Source organism: Oncorhynchus tshawytscha, linkage group LG28 (assembly GCF_018296145.1).
Source record: "Oncorhynchus tshawytscha isolate Ot180627B linkage group LG28, Otsh_v2.0, whole genome shotgun sequence".
NCBI lineage: Eukaryota > Metazoa > Chordata > Actinopteri > Salmoniformes > Salmonidae > Oncorhynchus > Oncorhynchus tshawytscha.
In genome coordinates, this window is record NC_056456.1 from 37235848 (window position 1) to 37263244 (window position 27397).

At 41.4% G+C, this 27397-nt stretch overlaps 1 protein-coding gene across 3 annotated transcripts in view; it reads right to left on the reverse strand.

Annotated features, from left to right (window-relative positions):
• LOC112227236 (nuclear receptor-binding protein 2) overlaps positions 1-19725 on the reverse strand; it is a 55505-nt gene extending 35780 nt beyond the window's left edge. The window contains exon 1 of one of the 3 annotated variants that reach the window (XM_042308181.1): positions 19203-19725. In XM_042308181.1, coding sequence (XP_042164115.1) covers positions 19203-19319 — 117 coding nt within the window. In that variant the 5' untranslated portion in view covers positions 19320-19725. The remainder of the gene's footprint in view (positions 1-19202) is intronic. The other 2 variants (XM_024392130.2, XM_024392129.2) reach the window with 2 other exon arrangements.
• Positions 19726-27397: the final 7672 nt, after the last annotated feature.

The following is a 27397-nucleotide window of genomic DNA, read 5'->3' on the forward strand; positions in this document are numbered from 1 at the left end:
GTGTAGATTTTCACTACTAGAACTACCTTTATTTCTGGCATTAAAACCATTCACTGTATGCACCGTCTCCAAATCCTGTGATTGGACGTGAAGTAGAAAGCAACAGTATCCTATTTATTGGATATTTATTGGAGATGGTAATAACGTGAGAGGCCCATTGTTTTGAATAGCCTAACTACATTTCAGGCCACACAAGGTCACCTTTAAAAAAAGCAAATCACTTAAAAAGTAGCCACCCCACCACTGCTTTGGGAAACAGTTAAGGGATGGGGTTGGGACTAACCGTTCAAATTCATAGACTTCATAGACTTCACTTCATAGACTTCACTTCATAGACTTCATAGACTTCATAGACTTCACTTCATATTCATAGAGTTCCATGACATGCTTATTATGTTGAGTTCTGATGCGATTCCACAGTTTAACTAGTGAAAAAGGCATTTATAAGTTAGTTTCAAGTTTTACATGTATTTTTACATGTCTTACAGAAGTACAGTGAAATGCCTTTCTTGCAAGCTCGAAAACCCCAAAATGCAGTAATGAATAACAATGTAATACTAAAAAAAATTACAAAAAAAGGTAGAACAAAAACACACCAGATATAAAAAGACAACGAAGCTACAAACAGGGTCAGTCAATTCCAGTCACATATTAACAATGTGAAACTGAATTGATAGTATATTCATCAATAATCATGGATGACCCAATCGCAGATGAAGGACAGCAGCACCGCCGCCTCACAGATAAACCCCCATCCCATATTGGAGGACACATAAGCAGTCTTCAGACTGTAAATACAGGCCCTCTTCATCTCGTCGTACCATAAATAAATAAAAACGTGGAAAAATTACAACATAAAAAAACAGAAACCTTTAAAAAGTTGGGTTCATACCATCAAAGAGTTGGCCACCAACCAATAAAAAAACCGTCAACAATGGGGAGAATGCATTGCATGACAATTTCACAAGCAAATAGCACTTGATAAACACAGTTTGACTGGCATTCGCATTTCCTCGTACAAGTTGCAGTTCATGTCACAGCTCAAAAATATTGGATACGGAAACTATCTGCAGTTAAGACGGGATAGTCTAGAAATGTTTTTTTTTTTTAAACACCGGTGTAATGTACTCCTTTTAAGTGGTCACTGTCAAATAAACAATAGTATCCAGAATTGTAGCCAATCCAGCACAATATTTAGATGTTCTCTCATTCATTCATTAGTGCAGTGGCTTGTAGTTCTGTCTTGCACAGCGATGTTTGTTGGACCACTGCAGTCTTCAGTACGCATAACAGCAGGTTCTGATTACCATGCTTCCCCTAAAAAAGGTTGCCGGATGTATAATCTCTCACTCACACACATACCCAAAAAATGGCACCCTATTCCCTATATAGTGCACTACTTTTCACTAGAGCCCTATGGACCCTGAACAAAAGTAGTGCACTATAAAGGGAATCGGGTGCCATTTGGGATTCAGACATTATCACTCAGTGGGAGGGCTGTTGTTGAGAAGAAACATCTATAAAAAAAATACTTTACTGTGAGGTTTTTCCACCAGCGAGCCCGAGCCCGAGCCCGTTAAAAAAGTAACTTATTCAAGGCCTGAGTCATCCACTTTATCAAAATGTAATAGGCTGTGGTTTAGACTGGAGTTGTACGAGTGTCTTATTTGTGACGTGCATTGTGCACAATCTGCCTCAGACTCCGTGGCGTCTCAGTAGGCCAAATGGTGAAAGATTGGAGGGCTGGAAAACCACATACCCCACTGTGACCAACTGGATATCGAACCAGTGTTGCCTGCAGGCCTCCAGACAGTATTAGCCCTCTGAGGTAAAGCCGAGAGCACAGAACTTAAGTTTGGAATAAGTTTTTATTTATGTCACCTTTATTTAACCAGGTAGGCTAGTTGAGAATAAGTTCTCATTTACAACAGCGACCTGGCCAAGATAAAGCAAAGCAGTTTTACACCATTGGTTGTGTCTCTCTGTTGTATCAACACAAAAAAAAAAAAAAAAAACTAGTAATTGTCCACTTTAAACTGTAATATTGTCCACTTTATTGGTTATCAAAAGTACACCAACTAAAATAGACAATATTATAGCTACATATTTGAGGCAGAAGTTTACATTAGGGGCCACTGGTTATTGCAATTCTAAAAATGTTCATGCAGTTTCTCTTTACCACACAAAGGTTGGTAAGGCACAACAAAGCAGGAGTTGGAACCAAAGTTATTTTCCCAATCGTTTTGTTCTGAACAGAAGCATTATTTCCCACCCCCCGTTCCACTGTTCTGATAAACTGGTTCGAACACAAAGTGTTTATATAAACTCACCCCCCCCCCAAAAAAAGAAACCGTCCCCACAACTGCGCTTATTTTTCAGCAAATTTAACATGTGTAAATATTTGTATGAACAAACTGAACAAGTTCCACAGACATATGAGACTAACAGAAATGGAATAATGTGTCCCTGAACAAAAGGGGGGGGAAATCAAAAGTAACAGTCAGTATCTGGTGTGGCCACCAGCTGCATCTCCTCCTCATGGACTGCACCAGATGTTACCCAACAACTTCCACCAAGGCACCTGCAAGTTCCCGGACATTTCTGGGGGGGGGTGTGGCCCTAGCCCTCCGATCCAACAGGTCCTAGACGTGAGATCCAGGCTCTTTGCTGGCCATGGCAGAACACTGACATTCCTGCCTTGCAGGAAATCACGCACAGAATGAGCGGTATGGCATTGTCATGCTAGGATGAACCTGCAGGAAGGGTACCACATGAGGGAAAAGGACGTCTTCCCTGTAATGCACGGCGTTGAGATGGCCTGCAATGACAAGCTCAGTCTGATGATGCTGTGACACACCGCCCCAGACCATGACGGACCCTCCACATCGATCCCGCTCCAGAGTACAGGCCTCGGTGTAACGCTAATTCCTTCGACGATAAACGCAAATCCGAACATCACCCCTGGTGAGACAAAAACGCGATTCGTCAGTGAAGAGCACTTTCTCCCTGTCACGTCTGGTCCAGCGAAGGTGGGTTTGTGCCCATAGGCAACGTTGCTGGTGATGTCTGGTGAGGACCTGCCTTACAACAAGTCTACAAGCCCTCAGTCCAGCCTCTCAGCCTATTGCGGACAGTCTGAGCACTGATGGAGGGATTGTGCATTCCTGGGGTAACTCAGGCAGTTGGTGTTGCCATCCTGTACCTGTCCCGCAGGTGTGATGCTCGGATGTACCGATCCTGTGCAGGTGTTGCTACACGTGGTCTGCCACTGCGAGGACGATCAGCTGTCCGTCCTATCTCCCTGTATTACTGTCTTCGTCGTCTCACAGTACGGACATTGCAATTTATTTCCCTGGCCACATCTGCTGTCCTCATGCCTCTTTGCAGCATGCCTAAGGCACATTCACGCAGATGAGCAGGGACCCTGGGCATCTTTCTTTTGGTGTTTTTCAGTGTCAGTAGAAAGGCCTCTTTAGTGTCCTAAGTTTTCATAACTGTGACCTTAATTGCCTACCGTCTGTAAGCTGTTAGTGTCTTAACGACCGTTCCACAGGTGCATGTTCATGAATTGTTTATGGTTCATTGAACAAGCATGGGAAACAGTGTTTAAAACCTTTACAAGTGAAGATCTGTGAAGTTATTTGGATTTTTTCAAATTTTCTTTGAAAGACAGGGTCCTGAAAAGGGGACTTTTCTTTTCTTGCTGAATTGAGTTCCTTTCTCAACCTTCGAAATATACACACACTTTTTACATTTAGTGCAACATTAAATTACATCACCAAGCAATCAGTGTGACTAGATCAGCTTGCTGGAGCAGGTAATTTTTAGTTGTTTACATGCACTGGACAGACAAATGTAGGGCACGAGATGCGACTGAAATTTGAGGGTGGGGAGAGAGCAAGAGAGGGTGGAGGAGGCTTGAAGTACTGGGCATCTTATGACGTGCATTATCTGAATTAGGCCCACAGAATTATACCTACGGAGGAGTGGCTTCTATGGAGGAACTTTGAATGTCTTTGAACTTCAGAGAGTTGGTTTAACTATCGTTGGACCAGAGCTAGCTGAAAAGCTTGTATGTGCAGAGCAGCACCAGAATAAAGCCCATCTTTAACTAGCATTGGAAAAGTTAATCCATTATTCCCTCTTTCTAATTTTGATTCTGAGAAACCTGCAATATTGCCTTATTTTACATGACCCATTTACAAAATGTTATTCCTTTGTTGCAGCGTTACATTGATCCACTTTGTCTGAAAAGCTTATAGAATGTTAAAGTGCCCTTCAAAATGGACATTACTTGCTTTTTGGCAGTAACCTTCATACTGGTTGAATCAGGCAGGAATCAAGCTCACAAAGCATGCCAGTACCTGTACGCATGATGTGACCCGCATGTCAACAAATAGCAATTTGCCACAGTCACTGGCTAATTATCTCAGGCAGGCAATCACAGTCACCACAATTCTTAGTGTTTCCCCTTTGCCAAGGAATGCATTGTGCCAGAGAACTCAAGCAGTAAATTAAAACTCTTCAGCTCACTTTAACAGGATTGGGTCAATTCCATTTCAAGTCTGTTAAAGTCATTCGTTAATGAAACATGTGTTAACAAACCCAGGGAACACGTCACAACACGGTCACGCTACCTGAGAGTTCCAGTCCCCCCCTTTCGACACGTTATCAGACTGTCTGCAAGCATAAAGGCTTACTGCTGTGTAAAAATAACTACACTGAACAAAATCTGAAGGATTTTACAGGGATAAAGTGCATAAGGAAATCAGTCAATTGAAATAAATAGTCATTATTGGAGGCCGGTTGGAAGGCCTCACCCAATTCTCTAAAACATTATTGGAGGCTGCTTTATGGTAGAGAAATTAACTATGGCAACAGCTCTGGTGACCTGACCGTGTGGTACAAGGACAACAACCTCTCCCTCAACGTGATCAAGACAAAGGAGATGATTGTAGACTACAGAAAAACGAGGACCGAGCACACCTCCATTGTCATCGATAGGGCTGCAGTGGAGCAGGTTGAGAGCGGCAAGTTCCTTGGCGTCCACATCAAACAAACTAACATGGTCCAAGCACAAGTTGTGAAGAGGGCATGACAAAACTGCACATTTTAGAGTGGCCTTTTATTGTCCCCAGCACAATGGGCAAGTCCATTAAGAACAAATTCTTATTTACAATAACGGCCTACCAAAAGGCCTTCTGTGGAGACGGGAGTTGGGATAAATCTTTGCAAAAGGGAAATGCTCACTAACAAAGACGTAAACAAATGTGCACAAAATTTGAGAGAAATAAGCCACTTGTGCTTCTGGAACATTTCTGGGATCTTTTATTTCAGCTAATGAAATATGGGACCAACACTTTACATGTCACGTTTATATATTTTTTGTTCAGTATAATTATAAGTCACAAGTCATGTGAACGTTACAGTGGAAGCCACAATGTCATTCAAATTAATACAGGAATCCCTTGGTCATCTTGAGGGCTGTTTACTCCCATCGTTGGCATTGACTAGATTCATTTATTATGATTTGCGTCTTTGGGGTCAAGTCTTAAGGCAGCATCTGTGGAGGCTGTAGAGTAACTCAAACCTCGGACACATTGGGACGGTATGAAGACAGTGGCCTAGTTCCTGCAACATTGTAAAAAATCTAATTTCCCTTCAATAAGCCTTGAGATAAAAAGAGGAGATACTCCAGCTCACACGCTCCTCTTGATCTTGAAGCGTTCAGCTCATATGTAGACTACGGAGTTACTGTTGGCTTGTACAAAAACCGAACCTAGTGTTTTGGTGATATAAAAAGGTCTCTCTTGTACCCAATATTTTCAAAGAAAGGATCATAGAAAACATTGAATAATTGTGTACTGGCTACCAAAAAAACATATTGAGGGTTACAAAGGGGGGAAAGAAAGATGATAACTGTGCTATGCAAAGGTGTTTCCGATAGCAACCATATAATATCATGCATTACTCCAATGGTGTAGCCTGTTGTGTAATATAGTAATATTGTCCACTTTAAACTGTAATATTGTCCACTTTAAAAACTGTAATATTGTCCACTTTAAACTTTAATATTGTCCACTTTCAACTTTAATATTGTCCACTTTAAAAAATGACTTCTGTATTCTCCATCATTGGAATAGCAGCTCTTGCAGCAGGACTTTTCAAAATGTCTCTTTTTGACGATGTCCTTGAGAACGCAGTGATTATTAAGTGCCATTCCAGCTACTCAAAACGTTACGGTAATTCTTGGCAAGTCGCTGTGCACTGTTTTGTAGACATATGTCACATGTCCTTATCTCACAGGATCCATCACTATTGACTGTAAAGAATGTCGTGGGCGTGTGGATCCGGTGTGGTAGAAAAGATAATATTGATGTTCAATCTCATAGATGGGCCACATTATTGATTGCCCCGGCCGACATTGGTGTCACGGCAGTTATCTGGAAATAACTGTACAGTACACTTATAGTTCACTATAAACCAGCCACAAACTTTAAACGATGACTCATGCATCACGTGTGTTTAGCTGGGCCAGAGCCTGGCTGTGACAGAAGGCAACGAAAATGTTAAATAAAATACATCCATACATATTCCTGGGGGGGGAAAAAGGTTGATCTCAGCCTCAGTAATGACAGATCTGAGAAGATTTTGTTGAAAAGATCTTAAATTGTGGCTCTTCAAAAAAAAAGAAAAATACTTTCTAACTGGTGTGATGACCCTTCCACTCTGTCTGCCGTATTCTCTCTTTGCTCTTGTTTTCCTTATTAGGATGCCGGTGGGCGGAGTTGGGAGGGTCGTCAGCTACATGGGAAACACCTGGGCCCGGTGTCTCCCAGGATAAATAGACCTCTTCCACATTCATGGAAGAGACTCTCTCCATGCCTACACACCTGGGCCCGGTGTCTCCCAGGATAAATAAACCTCTTCCACATTCATGGAGGAGACTCTCTCCATGCCTACACACCTGGGCCCGGTGTCTCCCAGGATAAATAAACCTCTTCCACATTCATGGAGGAGACTCTCTCCATGCAGACACACCTGGGCCCGGTGTCTCCCAGGATAAATAGACCTCTTCCACATTCATGGAGGAGACTCTCTCCATGCAGACACACCTGGGCCCGGTGTCTCCCAGGATAAATAGACCTCTTCCACATTCATGGAGGAGACTCTCTCCATGCAGACACACCTGGGCCCGGTGTCTCCCAGGATAAATAGACCTCTTCCACATTCATGGAGGAGACTCTCTCCATGCAGGCACCTTTCTAGATTTTGTTGTGTATCTTGGTGGCCTTTTGGTTGTTTGCTTTGGCAACTTTCAACACCCTGCAATATCACATTGATGCATGCAAAACACACACACACCATTGTATATTGTACTTAGTTTACTCCTCATCTCCACGTTGTCTCCCTTTTTGTTACGGGCTTTGAGCCGGTTCGTGACACTGGCGCAGAGGAAAAAATAAAGAGGGACTGAGGTAATGTAACTTCTCCCTCCAATCACTTACATCCCTTTGCTGCCCCCCTTCTTATTTTGGGGATCCCCCTTGAATGTGATGGAAAGGGAGCATTTTGGGGGAAGGATTTTTTTGGAATGGAATGCAGCCCAGGAGAGAGGTGACATGCTATTGCAAATTCTCTAAAGTGAGAGGAAGCCTGGCCAATCAGTGGACCAACAAGTAGTGGTGTATTCATTAGTCGGATTCCGTTGCAAAAACGCTCTGCAACGGTAACTGCTTACCGTTTGCTCTATGAACCAACCGGCAGCAAACGAAACGGGGAGGGACCCATCTGAATTTAGCCAGTAGAAACGTTTTCCGTTGCAAAACATTTTCCAATATAATTTGATTTGTTTAACACATTTTTGGTTACGACATGATTCCATGGGTGTTATTTCATAGTTGATGTCTTCACTATTATTCTACAATGTAGAAAATAGTACAAACAAAGAAAAACCCTGGAATGAGTAGGTGTGTCCAAACTTTTGACTGGTACTTTACATACCAAGCCATGAACATGAGTGACTGACAGGTTTTCTCTGGAAATTCCTATGGGTACAAAGCAACACACTCATGGCATACGTTTACAAGCCACACACTCATGGCATACGTTTACAAGCCACACACTCATGGCATACGTTTACAAGCCACACACTCATGGCATACGTTTACAAGTAGTGGCTAGAGCGTATTCCCCCCACAAAGCCCAGAGTTTTAGAAACAAGTAAAAACGCCCACGTCAGTTGCCTTTCCAAGAAACCTGGGGAGAAGAAAAACACAACAGGAACAAGGCCATCTACAGAGCCCCATGTTGCAACACAGATGTCTTTCTGGATGTGCTTTTCGCTGGCAGTGAGCTGAGAGGGTGACAAAGGACAGAACCCCACATCGGACTTGCTTTTCTTTCCTAAAGGGGGCTATTCGGGTACAAACAAGCTGGTTGTCCTCAAAAGATTGCAGGTTCCAGAGAACTTAATTGGAATGTTCTTGTTGATGTGTTTCCTGATACGATCTGATAATCTACCCACCAGCTCAGGAACTCATCCTCAGGAGATGCTCGTGACTAGAGTCATATCAAATCAAATTTTATTTGTCACATACACATGGTTAGCAGATGTTAATGCGAGTGTAGCGAAATGCTTGTGCTTCTAGTTCCGACAATGCAGTAATAACGAACAAGTAATCTAACTAACAATTCCAAAAAAACTACTGTCTTATACACAGTGTAAGGGGATAAAGAATATGTACATAAGGATATATGAATGAGTGATGGTACAGAGCAGCATAGGCAAGATACAGTAGATGATATCGAGTACAGTATATACATATGAGATGAGTATGTAAACCAAGTGGCATAGTTAAAGTGGCTAGTGATACATGTATTACATAAGGATGCAGTCGATGATATAGAGTACAGTATCTACGTATGCATATGAGATGAATAATGTAGGGTATGTAAACATTATATAAGGTAGCATTGTTTAAAGTGGCTAGTGATATATTTACATCATTTCCCATCAATTCCCATTATTAAAGTGGCTGGAGTAGAGTCAGTGTCATTGACAGTGTGTTGGCAGTAGCCACTCAATGTTAGTGGTGGCTGTTTAACAGTCTGATGGCCTTGAGATAGAAGCTGTTTTTCAGTCTCTCGGTCCCAGCTTTGATGCACCTGTACTGACCTCGCCTTCTGGATGACAGCGGGGTGAACAGGCAGTGGCTCGGGTGGTTGATGTCCTTGATGATCTTTATGGCCTTCCTGTAGCATCGGGTGGTGTAGGTGTCCTGGAGGGCAGGTAGTTTGCCCCCGGTGATGCGTTGTGCAGACCTCACACCTCACTACCCTCTGGAGAGCCTTACGGTTGAGGGCGGTGCAGTTGCCATACCAGGCGGTGATACAGCCCGCCAGGATGCTCTCGATTGTGCATCTGTAGAAGTTTGTGAGTGCTTTTGGTGACAAGCCGAATTTCTTCAGCCTCCTGAGGTTGAAGAGGCGCTGCTGCGCCTTCCTCACGATGCTGTCTGTGTGAGTGGACCAATTCAGTTTGTCTGTGATGTGTATGCCGAGGAACTTAAAACTTGCTACCCTCTCCACTACTGTTCCATCGATGTGGATGGGGGTGTTCCCTCTGCTGTTTCCTGAAGTCCACAATCATCTCCTTAGTTTTGTTGACGTTGAGTGTGAGGTTATTTTCCTGACACCACACTCCGAGGGCCCTCACCTCCTCCCTGTAGGCCGTCTCGTCGTTGTTGGTAATCAAGCCTACCACTGTTGTGTCGTCCGCAAACTTGATGATTGAGTTGGAGGTGTGCATGGCCACGCAGTCGTGGGTGAACAGGGAGTACAGGAGAGGGCTCAGAACGCACCCTTGTGGGGCCCCAGTGTTGAGGATCAGCGGGGAGGAGATGTTGTTGCCTACCCTCACCACCTGGGGCGGCCCGTCAGGAAGTCCAGAACCCAGTTGCACAGGGCGGGGTCGAGACCCAGGGTCTCGAGCTTGATGACGAGCTTGGAGGGTACTATGGTGTAGAATGCCGAGCTGTAGTCGATGAACAGCATTCTCACATAGGTATTCCTCTTGTCCAGATGGGTTAGGGCAGTGTGCAGTGTGGTTGAGATTGCATCGTCTGTGGACCTATTTGGGCGGTAAGCAAATTGGAGTGGGTCTGGGGTGTCAGGTAGGGTGGAGGTGATATGGTCCTTGACTAGTCTCTCAAAGCACTTCATGATGACGGATGTGAGTGCTACGGGGCGGTAGTCGTTTAGCTCAGTTACCTTAGCTTTCTTGGGAACAGGAACAATGGTGGCCCTCTTGAAGCATGTGGGAACAGCAGACTGGTATAGGGATTGATTGAATATGTCCGTAAACACACCGGCCAGCTGGTCTGCGCATGCTCTGAGGGCGCGGCTGGGGATGCCGTCTGGGCCTGCAGCCTTGCGAGGGTTAACACGTTTAAATGTCTTACTCACTTCGGCTGCAGTGAAGGAGAGACTGCATGTTTTCGTTGCAGGCCGTGTCAGTGGCACTGTATTGTCCTCAAAGCGGGCAAAAAAGTTATTTAGTCTGCCTGGGAGCAAGACATCCTGGTCCGTGACTGGGCTGGGTTTCTTCCTGTAGTCCGTGATTGACTGTAGACCCTGCCACATGCCTCTTGTGTCTGAGCCGTTGAATTGAGATTCTACTTTGTCTCTGTACTGGCGCTTAGCTTGTTTGATAGCCTTGCGGAGGGAATAGCTGCACTGTTTGTATTCAGTCATGTTACCAGACACCTTGCCCTGATTAAAAGCAGTGGTTCGTGCCTTCAGTTTCACACGAATGATGCCATCAATCCAAGGTTTCTGGTTAGGGAATGTTTTAATCGTTGCTATGGGAACGACATCTTCAACGCACGTTCTAATGAACTCGCACACCGAATCAGCGTATTCGTCAATGTTGTTGTCTGACGCAATACGAAACATCTCCCAGTCCACGTGATGGAAGCAGTCTTGGAGTGTGGAGTCAGCTTGGTCGGACCAGCGTTGGACAGACCTCAGCGTGGGAGCCTCTTGTTTTAGTTTCTGTCTGTAGGCAGGGATCAACAAAATGGAGTCGTGGTCAGCTTTTCCGAAAGGGGGCGGGGCAGGGCCTTATATGCGTCGCGGAAGTTAGAGTAACAATGATCCAGGGTCTTTCCACCCCTGGTTGCGCAATCGATATGCTGATAAAATTTAGGGAGTCTTGTTTTCAGATTAGCCTTGTTAAAATCCCCAGCTACAATGAATGCAGCCTCCGGATAAATCGTTTCCAGTTTGCAGAGAGTTAAATAAAGTTCGTTCAGAGCCATCGATGTGTCTGCTTGGGGGATATATACGGCTGTGATTATAATCGAAGAGAATTCTCTTGGTAGATAATGCGGTCTACATTTGATTGTGAGGAATTCTAAATCAGGTGAACAGAAGGATTTGAGTTCCTGTATGTTTCTGTCATCACACCATGTCACGTTAGTCATAAGGCATACGCCCCCGCCCATATCGTCCAGAGGCAAAGCAGACTTATGGAAATGTGCCTAATTGTACGGGTGAAGAGCACCCCCATATTAGGCCTCTCAAATTGCCTGCAAACTGCCATGAAGATCATGGGTGTGATGCAGTAGCCTTCTTTACTGTTGAACAGACCGTTATCAGAGATTCTTTCAGACCACTCCCATGTAATTCTGAGTATCAGCTCGTCCCCTCAGGCAGACCCTATCGGGTCGCTACGTGTAAGCTGAACAGGTACAAGCATCCTGCATTATTGCCATGTCCATCAAATACCTAAATAGCAATAAATTAAGTTGAGCTGTGTTCCCGAGTCACTGACAAAATGTGTCAGGGCAGTTGTGCAATATGTATGTGGTTGTACAACGTGTACAATATCTAGGACATGGGTAACGTGCAATGTATTTTTGTAATGTATTTTTGTATTAAGATAGTTTTCCCCTCGATACATTAAAGTTCTTCCTATCCTGCTGTACCACTTAATGGAGGGCTCAGCCAATCTAGATTGGAAATTAATGAAATTAATGTTGAGTTGTCTATGTATTAGGCCAGTTGTGGCATCTACAGTAATCTGTTATTTACTTTTGACACTACCCATGTTATATTGTAAATACAGTCATACTTACAGTTTTAGTCATTTAGCTGATGCTCTTCTGCTGAGCGATTTACAGGAGAAATTAGAAATAAGTGCCATGGTCAAGGGCACAGACAGATTATTCTTTCACCTATCCTATTGTGTACATGTCAGGCTAGTACTAGACATACTAGTTGGGGCGGCAGGGTAGCCTAGTGGTTAGAGAGTTGGACTAGTAACCGAAAGGTTGCAAGTTCATATCCCTGAGCTGACAAGGTACAAATCTGTCGTTCTGCCCCTGAACAGGCAGTTAACCCACTGTTCCTTGGCCGTCATTGAAAATAAGAATTTGTTCTTAACTGACTTGTCTAGTTAAATAAAGGTAAAAATACTACCTCTTCTATTACTGGTTGTCATTTGACTTATTGTTATTGATTATTGTACTGCAATGTTGAGGGAACTAGCATTTCACTGCACCTTTTATACCTGCTATTAAACTTTTATACCTGCTATTAAACTTTTATACCTGCTATTAAACTTTTATACCTGCTATTAAACTGTGTACACAGCATTTACATTTGTTATTATTTGATTAGCTAGCATCATCCCCTGAATCCCGATTAGTTAACATTTCCCTGATATTAGGATTATCGTGGATGCTGCATCTACTGGCCTACATAGGACAACTCAAGGTACGGCGCAAAATATTGGATTAACTAACTCCGGTGTCAAACCATCTAATAAAATTACCTGATGTTACTTTGTGACGACACAGAGTTATCATAATCTTGGGCTATGGGTTGAAAACCATGGGATTTGTTTGCTGTGACGTTTAAGCCATCAATTGAACCCAACAAAGAACCATACATGCATCTGTTAGGGACATTTTGAGTTATATGACATTTGTAGATATAATATATACTCATCCAGTTATATCTATAAAACTAGAAAATGTCATATCAACACATTTTTAAAAACACATAGATTTAGGTTCTTAGTTAAGGTTTCAATAGCCAACCTTACTAACTACTACGGGTATAATTCATGCTTATTTTAACACTGGCAAACAAGCAGGCAGCATTATGAAATTCTTCGGTTCATGAAATGTAATTTTAGTGAAATAATGTTTGGAGAGAGGAGAAAAGAATGATCAATGTCGAGTCCTGTCCTTGCCATTGAAGTTAATCTTTGTATTCAGGCTATTTTAAGTGGATTGGGTATTGTCATACAGGCTGGTTCATGTATGGTTGAATACACTGTATAAAGCCATACACAAACCTCATTAGGCTGCTATAGATATTTTTGTCCAATTTTGGGATGTTGACTGTAATACAGTTTAAAAAAAAAATATATATATATATAATATATATATATAATAAAAAAATATATATATTTATATAAATAAAAATATATATATATTTTTTTTTTTAAAAGGGCCCAATTCAAGGAGGCTGCAAAGTGTCGGACTTCAAGATATTGTTGCGCAGCCAGACTACAACAGCAGTTCGACTGGTCATTCATCAAAAAGGTCCCCAAAACAAATCTGTTACCGGGAGGAGAATGTCAACAAGTGCCTCCTGGAGTTATTACCTCTTCTTGAAGCCAATGCCATTGCAGTAGATTAGAACCCCAAAGATTCTAACCTCAAGAGTTACAGAATGCCGGATCAACCCAACAGGTAATATGGAACAGGTACATTCAAAATGGAGGAAAATAACTTTTGGTTAGAATACCCATGTAAATACCAGCTAGGACATTCAATAGGACCTTGGGAAATTCCTTCAAAAGCCACTAGGGGAAACAGCCATAAACACATGTCTACTTGATGGTTTGCGGTCGGGGTTGGACAGGTGTAATCCCATGACTCTGGATCAGAAGGTTGCGTGTTTAATCCCAGTCATGGACACATTTTAATGTTTTTTTTTTAATCTCTATCCCAAACCTTAACCGTTTGGAATGAGTGCCTAAACTTTAACCTTTAACTTTAACTTTGAAATTAAACGTTTGGAGAAATGTAATGATACAAAAAAGCAGTAGCAACAAAAACACTTTCAAATGTCTAATTCTGCATTAAGACAGCTTGTTGGTAAATACAAAATTCTTAATTTTCAATAAAATGTTTTGATGCGGTTTTAAAGTGAATTTACCTAACATTTCAGGTGATCCAAATGACTTCATTCCGGACATGTTCAGCTCTCTTTAAAAAAAAGAAGGTCCCATTGTATTTCCCCAAATAGTGATGTTCTGTTCGCAAAACGTTTAACTTAAAAGTTTTCCCCAAATAAATGAAAATGCTCCTCATAAATGTGTATCCCCTATATACGGCAGAACCTACAGATGATAGGATGTTGCTTACAGTACTGCATTTATTCCAGTCTTCTTCAAAGCCTAGAGTCCACTACGAAGATTACAGCACAAGCACTTTCCTGATGGAAAGTTGAAGGTTATCTCCAGACATAACTCATGCTTTTGTCATTTTGTCACAGCTATGACTCGGCAAATGGGGCTCGCTCTGCTGATCGGCTGCCAAAAGGGCAGATTAGACTAAGGGAGCGAGTGTGTGCCAGTTTAAGAGTCTGGATCAGTCTATATGTCGCTTAAAATTGCAATCGAGTCCAGATTTGAGAGATTAAGAAAAGAAGAAAAAAATGTCTCAGTTGCAAAAAAAACAACTTGTGTACGTACGTACACTAACCATTTGAAAAGTTATATGAATTTACTCTGAACACCTGCGTCAAATGTGAACAGAGAGATGGCCTCATCAAGCCAATGTCCTGGAAAATGATCACAGCGGGATTTGCGAAAAGTTTGATCTACTCTCATTTAATCCCCCCAGCCAGACATCCCTCCAGCAGGTCCGAGATCAGATCCGCCAGCTCAATGGCAGTCTTGTGACGCTGCGGGTTTGCCGTCATTCTACCAACAAGGATTTCTATTGTGCCAATGTGGTGCTTTCTGTTGACTCAGATGCTAGCGGTGACTGCATCTGCCTGAATTATTGAATGCATTTGGAAACATTAGCGAAAGTAAAATGTTCTATGCATCAGCTGTGTGTGCCAAATGTAATCAATCACACACACACACTAGCAAAAGTAAAATGTTCTATGCATCAGCTGTGTGTGCCAAATGTTATCAATCACACACACACACACACACTTCAAATATCATCCAATGTACAAACTCTGGATGACAGTTCTAAAAAATACCTAGAAATGCATATATAGGCTGCCTGTTCTGTATGAGACTGTCTTAGAGACAGTCACAGCTATACATTGGCAGAGGAATCTGGGGTTTCCTGTTATGTCAGTCAGTACCTTCCAGAGTCACAGTACACAACACTCAATCATTCATTTAATGGCAGGATATTTTTTTTTTTTTCCTAGTCAGGTCAGTAAAGAACAAATTCTTATTTTCAATGTCGGCCTAGGAACAGTGGGTTAACTGCCTGTTCAGGAGCAGAACGACAGATTTGTAGCTTGTCAGCTCGGGGATTTGAACTTGCAACCTTCCGGTTACTAGTCCAACGCTCTAACCACTAGGCTACCCTGCCACCCCAATGACCGGTTGTCTAAACTGTAAGCTTGGTAGATAGCTAAAAAGTAAAAAAAAAAAAGTAAAAAGTAAACATTGTAAATAAAACAATAACTCATTGCCATGGTAATTTGCCAACACATCTATAGCGCAAAGTCTCTGGAAACAGTATGTCAAAATATGTGGAAAAGAGAAAAGGCTAACAGATAATTACAGTCATTATTTATAATAAATAACATAATTGCAGTCTTTTATTGTGTTGGATTTGTCATTCAAATCTGACCAATGCTGAACCCTTGTCAAGGTTATCAAAAGGAGGGCTGATGCCCCCCAAGGGTTAGGGAGGTATACTGCCAAGGGCTAGGGAGGTATACTGCCAAGGCATAGGGTTAGGGTTGTGTACTGCCAAGGCATAGGGTTAGGGTTGTGTACTGCCAAGGGCTAGGGAGGTATACTGCCAAGGGTTAGGGAGGTATACTGCCAAGGGTTAGGGAGGTATACTGCCAAGGGTTAGGGAGGTATACTGCCAAGGCATAGGGAGGTATACTGCCAAGGCATAGGGAGGTATACTGCCAAGGCATAGGGAGGTATACTGCCAAGGCATAGGGAGGTATACTGCCAAGGGTTAGGGAGGTATACTGCCAAGGCATAGGGAGGTATACTGCCAAGGCTTAGGGAGGTATACTGCCAAGGCTTAGGGAGGTATACTGCCAAGGGTTAGGTAAGTATACTAAAAAAAAAAACTAGTATGTGAAGTTTACAATAGAAATAGACATTGATTATTAGGCCGTTTCTATGTAAAGTCTTAATAATACTGGGTCCTAGCAGGAGAACAGTACTCTAAACAGCACTGTAAAATGCATACCTACATAGAGAACAGATATTTTATGAAATACACAAACTGGGGTTTCATACCTGGACGAAAGATGGGAAACACACTGCCCATGAGAGCAAAAGAGAAAAGAGGCTAATGTTGGTAATCTGTTGTTTCCACCAGGACACAGTCAATGCAGTTTCCTCATACTCGCCGTCTCCTAGAAACCACAGAGGTGGTGCCTTTCAAGCCTCCTCATAAAAAAATCTAACAGGCATTTCTCAGAGCGACGGCGCTAACCATATTGAGTGGAAAAACTCTGCAAACAAACCTGGCTTTCAGTCTCTTTGTACGAATGGCTCGTTCTAACACGACACACCCTGTCCTAAAGCCCCTTGACACACACACATACAAGTACACAGGGGAAACAGTATCATTAGTAGGCCTTCACACAGACTCTATGGCAGGAGAACGGACTAGTATGGTATCATAGGTGCCGAGTTAGGGGGTGACTGGGTCAGACAACTCCCATTACCAGACATGTTTAAACATGATAAGTTTGTATACTTAAGAAAAAAAAAAACACGTATCTAGAGAATGCAATGAGCGAACACAAACTCAGAAGCCTTGTGTAGACTGCATTGTGTAAAAAGTTACCCGCCACATGGTGATTTGATTGACTGGACACTCATTGGCCCATATTGGTATGATCATGACTTTGTTCAATTGTCAGAGCACCGAGTAAGCCTACAGGACCACTGCTGAATGTAAAAAATAAAATAAAAAATGTGATAAAACATTGAAGGGAGGAACGAAAACCTGCAGCTCATCAGCTCTCAAAAGTTGGACCATTTTTTGCAACGGAGGTCTATACTAGGGCTACGCCCCCGTCGCCCAATGTCGGAGGCCTATACTATGGCTAGGCCCCCGTCGCCCAATGTCGGAGGCCTATACTATGGCTACGCCCCCGTCGCCCAATGTCAGAGGCCTATACTAAGGCTACGCCCCCGTCGCCCAATGTCAGAGGCCTATAGTATGACTACGCCCCCATCGCCCAATGTCGATGACTGCGCGACACCTATATGTGGTATGCTAGGGCCCCTCATAGTACTTCAAAAATCATAGTTATTGAATTTCACAGCAAAGTGTCTGTCTACATACCACACTTCATCGCCCTTTCACAGGTACCTCATTTGCCAAACCCCAGTCTCACACCTAACCCCTATGCTGTCATAGTCTGTCAGGGGGAAAGTTCTCTCGTCAGTTGCACAACTGAACGCATTAAACCGAAATGGGTCTTCTGCCTCTGAGGGGTGCGGGGATGGGTGATGCCTTAAAAAGCGACGTCCATGTCATCGACGACCGGGGAGCGGGTGTTGTTGGGGGGGGCAGAACAGCCAGCTCAGGGGTTCGATCCAGCAACCTTACTGGCCCAACGCGCTTAACCGCTAGGCTACCTGCCGCCCCCATCTACACAGCCAGGCCTAAATGATTCCCAGTCACTGCAGAACAGCACTGCTACATTAGCCGTACGAGAAGAAGAAGAAGAGAAGCTCATGACGCTGACGTCTCTGAGGCGTTAAAAAAAAAGAAGGTGCGATCTCTAATATTTACCGCTGTTCGATTGTCACTTCACCACCCAATAGCCTAACTTAAAACTATTGACTATTGAAGAATGCAATGTAATAAATGCCTCCTGAGTTTAGTAATAGCGTCGTACCTCATCAGAGCACAAACTGAGCATGTTTTGCTCCATCGTCTGTAACACACACACACACACAGTAGGTCACAAAAGTGAGTACACCCCTCACATTTTTTGTAAATATTTGAGTAATATCTTTTGTACTCACTTTTGTTGCCAGCGGTTTAGACATTAATGCCTGTGTTTTGAGTTATTTTGAGGGGACGGCAAATGTACACTGTTATACAAGCTGTACACTCACTACTTTACATTGGAGCAAAGTGTAATTTCTTCAGTGTTGTCACATGAAAAGATATACTCAAATATTTACAAAAATGTGAGGGGTGTACTCACGTTTGTGATATACTGTATGTATGTATATAACTGTATAGCCTCAAAACGCTCTCATGAATGGTCAGTCTTTGCATCCATAACTTTGTCAATTAATTTGAGATGTCACATTGCTTCAGCCCCATCCTTGAGCTATTTACCAAAACAGAGACGGGGTGCAGATTTCCCCTTTAACAGACATTGTGTGTTTGAGGTACACATATTCTCCATAGATCTACAGATCTTCAAATGCCTGAAGAAGCATTTTACCTACCAATTTGATATAATAATCCTATATTCTGTGCATCACAAACAATGTCTTAAGAAGGGAGATCTTACTAAAAATGAGTTGGACTGTTTGTAAGGCGTTCAAGACATATTTTCATAATACATGATACAATGCCATATTTTGTTTTGTCAATGGCTATACGTTTCTCTAAGTTTCTTGAAAACAACCAAAAGAAAAATCATAGTTGTTAGAATGTTAAGATTTTTTTTGTTTTAAGCTAGCTACAACATTTCAGGCATTACAGCATAAATATATTTAGCAGAAAGGACATGTTTCGCTGTCATGTAAGGCTAGTGGAACAGAGAAATGTATAGAAGTGACAATCATTTAATCTGCAACATTGTAGCCACCTGAACGTGACCCTTATTGCGCAACTGAAGAGTTCGGCATTCATTGGTGAAATAAAAACAAGCTGTACATTGCGCATGTGTCATCCACGAATTGAACAATTATCTAAGAAATACAGTACCTGCTCCTTTCGCTTCTGCCAGCGACCGCAGGGGCTTTCTTCCAAGATTTCACTCTCATCCTCGCTCTCTTCCTCTTTCCCCCGAGACCCCGAATTCTTCTCCTCGGACATGGTCATTTCAATCCAGTCAATCCCCCCACCCCCCCCTTTTTTTTTTAAGGACCGCGCGTTTATAAACTAAATTCCTGTTTAGCCTACCAAAATTAATCCGGTTTGCATAGGTTGCAAAATGCAGAAACTGTTACGAATTCTACGGTTTAACCTGCAGTCCGTGTCGTCCTCTCAAACCATATCCAACAATCAAATGAGTTGTCAAAACAAGCGCATTCCCCGAGAAAGAGCCAATAGGGGATCTTCCAGGAGGTGCTGCAACACGCACAGCCGCTGTTGAACTGTGCTTGAAGAAAGAGCGGGTGGTATGCCACACTATACAGTCTTTCCATAGTGGCCTCTGCGGCTTTTTGTAAAAATAAAAAAATAAAAAAGATAAATGGGAAAATCTCAATCGTACCCTCCTCGTGTCCTCTCTCCTCGTATCCTTCTCATAACCCATTGGATGAGAAAGTCAGAGGTCCCGCCGCTCTGACTTTCTCCTCCAATGGATTTTGAGAAGGATACGAGGAGAGAGAACGCGAGGAGTATACAATTGAGATTTCCCATTATTTCCTTTCCGTCGGACAAGTTTCTGTGATCTTTGGCCACTTCCTGAGTTTTTTCTAATGTAAATACTACCGTAAAAACTGAAACGAAAACGCACGCCGATTGTGGGAGAGAACGTATTTATTTTTATTTTTTTACCCACCTCCTCCTTAGCATATCTACCGCTCATGCAGTTCCCTCTTTTTGATTTTACATGGTATTTCATAGCCTACTTATGTTTAATAGGCTATTGTACTGATTAGCAATTTCCTTTGGGTTGTACAAGAGTGATTACATTCCATAATGTGTTTAAATAAATAAAATATTTAACCTTTATTTAACTAGGCATGTCAGTTAAGAACTTGCCTAGTTCATTGAGACAGCACATGACAAAGGCCGAGGATGACCACCCGGCTCAAGAAGTACGAGGTGAAGGCCCTCGTGTCTCTGACCAGGTTCTTTGGCTTCAGCGCAGAGAACTTCTCCCTGGCCGAAAGCGTATTTTGTCAATACCCATGGTTCTTTAGGATCCCAAAACCATAAACACAGGCCGGGGGCAGACAGAGATAACCACTTTAATCTCATTTTTATTTTCTCTTGAACTGCTTACAGGTAAATAACAACAACAAATAAAAAAAAACAGGGTCGTTCTGGAATTGCGTGGCATTTGCTTCCCTTGCTATTGTAACCACGAAAAACACGTTAAAATTAAATAGTTATTGAACTGTTTATCAATGATAAAACATAATGCAAGTCATTTATACTGGAAAACTTTGTTTAAAGCACTTAGGGTAAGCAAATTGGCTTACTTAGTGATGCGTAGAGTTGAAGTGTCATATTTTTGGGATTTAGACATCTAATTTATTTGAATGCTAAAAAGTGAACAAAAAATATGGAATCTATTGTATAAATCAATAAAAACAAAGGCTAATTAAAATCACTCATTGATGATATACAAGGACCTTGAGCATTCTCTCCAGCGGCAAACAGCCATAGGGTCCTCACATTTATGACTTACTAAAAGGGTGTGATTGGCTAATAATATTCCTTAATATAGGTGTGTCTAAATCCAGAGTCACTTGGTGTTACTCTATTTAAATGAAGGGAAATAACATTGTGATCAAAATGATTAATCATATCACTTTAGTAAATTAAGGAATGAAGGAAACCTTAGATTTGAGCATTTGTGGCCTCCATTTCAGAAAATCCTAATTTACCCGCCAAAAAATGCATTGTTGTTTTTTTTAATCATCAGTGGTGTTACTTCTCCTCGCATTTTAGAATACAAAATAGTTTGAAGTCAAGTATGAGTACAAAAATAAATCCTGCAGTAGCTGTTTTCAAAGTGTTTGTCATTTTATTTCATATCTGGTAGCTAATGCTAATCACATAAAGAACTATTAATCCTATCATGACAAGCAGCAACCCTGCCTGGCTGGGGAGCTGTGCGTGCTGGGGAGCTGACTGAATTTTTTTAGAAGTGCTGCACACAGGGATACAAATTGGTCTAATTTGCTGAACGTCTACTAAAGTGAGACTTTGTCCTTGTGTTTCTTGACTATTTCCATTGTTTTGTTCACAAGCTAGGTTGTTTTTCAATGTTTGAGGCTACTAGTCAGATATATCAAAATATATTTATAACTAATCCAAGATCATTCATCTGTGTCATTTACAGTGGGAGCAAATGAAGCATAGTGGGAAAAGCCAAGAACGAGCTAGCGAGATCCTATTAGCACGTTGTTGCATGTATTTGCATATTTCCGTCAGGGAACTCCTCCTCTGTAAAATACAAGTGTACAAAACTCAACCTTTGCACTCCTTCTAAACAATGCCATTTTTTTCCTTTCGCAAAGCATCAAGACTATAAAACTTTGTGCACAGAAAAATGTTGGAGTTTTCACCCACTGTCTCAAGGATGGTTAACTCTGGGAAGTCCTTTGGCCTGCACTGGGGTAAATCAACTTTTCTTACAGCTTATTTGTGGAACAATCTTCAAAACGTTCTTACATTTTTATGCTTTGGTGCCTCTAGGGCAATTATGAAACCTGATTGTGGACCTTATTACTGATGAATGTGTTTTCTATGAATGTGTTTTTTCTTTCTGCTTGTATTTATATTTTTATTTATATTTTGATGTGTGTATTTACTGTAATTTCATCTCAGGGATCATCTGTAAAAACAAAGACCATCTCAGTATTACTCCCTGATAAAATGTTTTTTTTTCTTCCTAAACCTGCTACGAAAAGTCAATTCTGTACATTTCAATTGCTCGGGCAGGATGGAATTATGGTCCAATTCATGCAATTATCAATTGTCGTCACTACTGCCACTGAATAGTGTGTTTCTAAATTATGTCTAAGTGTTGGAGTGCCGTCTGGTTTGCTTAATATAAGGAATTTATATGTATGACAACTGGGTCCTTTTTTTCCACCACTGTACTTAAGTATATTTAAAACCAGATACTCAATTAGTATTTTACTGGGAGTAATTTTCTATTAAGGTATTATTTAAAAAAAAAAAAAATGTTAAATGTCACCTTTATTTAACCAGGTAGGCCAGTTGAGAACATGTTCTCATTTACAACTGCATCCTGGCCAAGATAAAGCAAAGCAGTGCGACACCCACTACAATTTACATACCGCCTCAACAGATCCACAAACAACACAGTCCCGCCGTAGCACTGTACACTGCCCTATCCTACCTCGACAAGAGGAATACCTACAGTGAGCTCCAAAAGTATTGGGGCAGTGATGCATTTTTAAAATCTCTGTATACCACCCTTACCTTGTCACAACACAACTGATTGGCTAAAACGCATGAAGAAATTCCACAAATGAGCTTTTAACAACGCACACCTGTTAATTGAAATGCATTCCAGGTGACTACCTCATGAAGCTGGTTGAGAGAATGCCAAGAGTGTGCAAAGCTGTCTTCAAGACAAAGGGTAGCTACTTTGAAAAATCTAAAATATATTTTGATTTGCTTAACCCTTTTTTGGTTACTACATGATTCTATATGTGTTATTTCATAGTTTTGATCTCTTCACTATTATTAGACAATATATAAAATAGTACAAATAAAGAAAAACCCTGGAATAAGTAGGCGTGTCCAACCTTTTGACTGGTACTGTACAGTATGTTACAAGGTGGCTGCCATGGCATTTCTCTTTAAAACAAAATAGGGGGGGGCAGAGGAGTGTGTGTTGAGAAAGAACTGCAGCATGTAGCTGAGTCACGTGAGTGAGAGCACAGAGCAGAACCACAAATACCACAAATATAACAACGAGACGTTTCACTGGATGTATAAATGTGAATCATCCGCTTGGCGTTTTCACTCACTACCAAATATGGGAGAAGAAGGATTTTGGCCGACATTCAGCATATGTTCTCATCGGGGAAACAATTTTTGTTCACAATACAGTTTTCGGTTCCCAAAACTAGAATATGTTATGAACAGAGTGGACTAAGTTTTGTAGACTTTGCCTTCCGAAAATGTTCTTCTTATTATTTTTTTGTAATTTCGTTGTTTAGAAGATGCGCAAAGGCGAATTGAGTTATTGCACACGCACACTTCAGAGTAGTCGTTCCCTAACGGAAATATGCAGATGATGCTAGAACACACTAATGCTTGGCTCTGCCCACTATGACAAATGTATACCCAGTTATAAATATCTTTGTTTTTACCAGTTGAAGGTAAGCTATTTAGATTGTCATAATGGCGACAATTTCTTCCCCAACCCCCTTTCCTATAAAACATTAACACGCTATGAACTGATGCGCATAAATAAATAACTGCAGCAAAACACTGAAAAAAAAGATGCGCATAGGAGAGCGCATTAGATACATCAACTCGGACGTGTTTAAAATCGAGTCTAATCTAATGTCGACTTAGCTTCTGGGAAACGGCATTTAGCTACTGTAAGTGTTTGTTTTTTACGCATGGTTCTTGGGCTGCACGAGTGGAATTTTGATATGGAAGTTATGGAAGTCCCTAGCGTGTTTCTGTTATGGGGAAAAGGCCTCAATGAAATTGACACTAAAATGTAGAGAATGAAACATTTGCATCTGTTGGCCATTATTAAGTAGCCTATTCATTTCCATACCATCGTAGGTTACTGTAGGCTACTATTTGATACAATAAATATGTTGACACGACTATTTAACTGGAGTCATCGCAAATCACTTGTGTAGCCTACCTGGAACTGGCAAACGGATTTAATAAATAGCCTATAACTTCAATGTATTGTTGGAGCCTTGTGTTACTTAAGCAATAAGGTCCGAGGAGGTGTGGTACATGACCAATATACTATGGTTAAGGGCTGTTCTTAAGCACGACGAAACACAGAGTGCCTAGACACAGCCCTTAGCAGTGGTATATTGGCAATATACCACAAAACCCCCAAGGTGCTTTATTTATATTATAAACTTGTTACCAACTTAATTAGAGCAGTAATAATGACAGTCTGATATACCACCAGTGTGTGTATGTAAACTTCTGACCCACTGGAATTGTGATACAGTGAATTATAAGTGAAATAATAATTACTTGTGTCATACACAAAGTAGATGTCCTAACCGACTTGCCAAAACTATAGTTTGTTAACAAGAAATGTGTGGAGTGGTTGAAAAACAAGTTTTAATGACTCCAACCTAAGTATGTAAACTTCCGACTTCAACTGTATCTTTCTAAGCAAACCATGTCAAAATTGAATGACAATCATAAACCTAGATTTTAGTCTGTAGCTTATGCCTATTGAAATGCCAAGTTAATCTCGCAAATGGGCAATTTATAACAGTTTATAGTGTAATGACCTGGATAGATCATAAAGGAACAATTGTACAGAGGGTTGAGTTTACAAATTCACGATTTATTAACCCAACTTCACACAGGCTACTGTTTGGGCATAGTCCACGCCAAATACATTTAGGATACCCGTATAAAACAACCGTGAACATCTCTTTTGAAGACCAGACGTAAGAGAGAGAACAATGGCTAAACATGCCCTTAAACTTGCGATGGCGCCCCCCCCCCCACCAGAACATTCCAGGCATTCCCGTGGTTGGCAGATAGCAGGTTGATTGGCATGTTGAACCCCGCGAACACTGGGTACAGGTAAGTACAACACACAGCTTGCAGTGCGGGTCTGGCACATTATAAGGACACAATTGCTAGAAATAACCAAACATTAGTTTTTTTGAAGTTGGACAAAGTGTTTCTTGCTCAGAGATTTCGAGATCCTCTGTCCCACTTTCATCACTTAAACTCTCCTGTCGGTTTTATTTATAGGCTATGCTCATGCCCAAAATGGATTTATTTATAAATATAAACCGGGTTTGAGCCCTGAATTGGCTGAAAGCCGTGGACTGATTGTATCCCAGGGTTCTGACAAAACATTTATTTTTAGTATTCTAATTACGTTGGTAACCAGTTTATAATAGCAATAAGTCACCCAGGAGGTTTGCCTAATATGGTCAATAAACCACAGCTGTATCCAGGCAGTCCGCATTACTTACTCAATGCTTAAGAACAGCCCTTAGCCGTGGTATATTGCCCATAAACCATGCCCCCCCTTGTGCCTTATTGCTTAATCATAGCATTCAAAACTAGTTAAATCGACATCCATTGATGGAAAATTATCTGGCGAGTTTAATAAGGGCACATTAACTTTTCTCTTGCGACATATTGAATATTTGTTATGTCATGTCATAGTTCGCAATAATTATAATTTTTTATGAAAACCACATTTTTTCCCCTTCTTAATTACCTCAATAGTGTAATGGAACAAATGGTTTATTGTATAAATGTGGCAACTCCTCTGTTGCTGTGGGGGGAACAAAAATGTGAGCTGGTTTTCAGGCTTTTTGTGCAGCTTGAATGGTCATTGGACTATAATTTACCTGTTAGACCTGGCAACCCTGCTATCGGAACCCTGTGATGACAATTGCTCCATTCTTAAAACCATGGACTGACATGTGCATGTGGTGTCAGTGTTGTATTGGTTTTGATATTTACAGTGCATTCGAAAAGTATTCAGACCCCTTGACTTTTTCCACATTTACATTTAATGACACTACTGTTGAAAAGTTTGGGGTCACTTATAAATGTCCTTGTTTTTGAAAGAAAAGCAAATGTTTTGTCCATTAAATTAACATCAAATTGATCAGAAATACAGTGTAGACATGGCTAATGTTGTAAGTGACTATTATAGCTGGAAACGGCAGATTTTTTATGGAATATCTACATAGGTGTACAGAGGCCCATTATCAGCAACCATCACTCCTGTGTTCCAATGGCACATTGTGTTAGCTAATCCAAGTTGATTATTTTAAAAGGCTAATTGATCATTGTAAAACCCTTTTGTAATTATATTAGCACAGCTGAAAACTATTGTTCTGATTAAAGAAGCAATAAACTTGCCTTCTTTAGACTAGTTGAGAATCTGGAGCGTCAGCATTTGTGGGTTCGATTACAGGCTCAAAATGGCCAGAAACAAAGAACTTTCTTCTGAAACTCAGTCTATTCTTGTTCTGAGAAAGGAAGGCTATGCCATGTGAGAAATTGCCAAGAAACTAAAGATCTTGTACAACACTGTGTACTACACCCTTCACATTATAGCGCAAACTGTCTCTAACCAGAATAAAAAGAGTGGGAGGCACCGGTGCACAACTGAGCAAGAGGACAAGTATATTAAAGTGAGAAACAGACACCTCACAAGTCCTCAACTGGCAGCTTCATTAAATAGTACCCGCTAAACACCAGTCTCAATGTCAACAGTGAAGAGGCAACTCCAGGCCTTCTAGCATAAACAAAACAAAACTGAAGTATAAAGGCATGCTCCATATATCTCTTAACCTCTCTTTAAACCCCAAAGGCAAGGGACCTATTAAGGTATTAAGGATACGTTTTCTGATATCCTTGATATGCCCTTAAATTGAAAAATAAACCAATATTTTAAATCAAGGTATGTTTAATGGGTCCCCCTTTTGCCTTTTAAAATTAAGGGACATTTAAGAGGCCAATTGTTTAATTTAAGGTTGATTTAATTCACATTCAGGGGTCTTGGCAGTCCTGTTTCTTTGTGAGTCATTGGGGTATGTTGTGGTGGACTGTCATTACAATTGCTTCACAGGAACCTGGCAAAATTACGTTTGTAGTGTAGCTAGCCACTGAATGGCTCTAAATTCACTGTCAGCATGCAATTAAAGCTATAACCACTTTTGGAGTGCCCTCAAACCGTATCCTGATGTCGACAGCAGATTGGTGAAAATAAGTTACATTAACTGAATAACATAGGATTGTCACGATCGTCGTAAGGAATGAACCAAGGTGGAGCTTCTTTAATAAATGAACACCAAACAAAACCAACAAACGAAACGTGAAGCTATACAACTAGCGCTGACAGGCAACAAAACATAGACAAGATCCCACAACAGAAAGTGGGAAAAAGGGCTGCCTAAGTATGATCCCCAATCAGAGACAACGATAGACAGCTGCCTCTGATTGGGAACCATACTCGGCCAAAAACAAAGAAATAGACAACATAGAATGCCCACCCC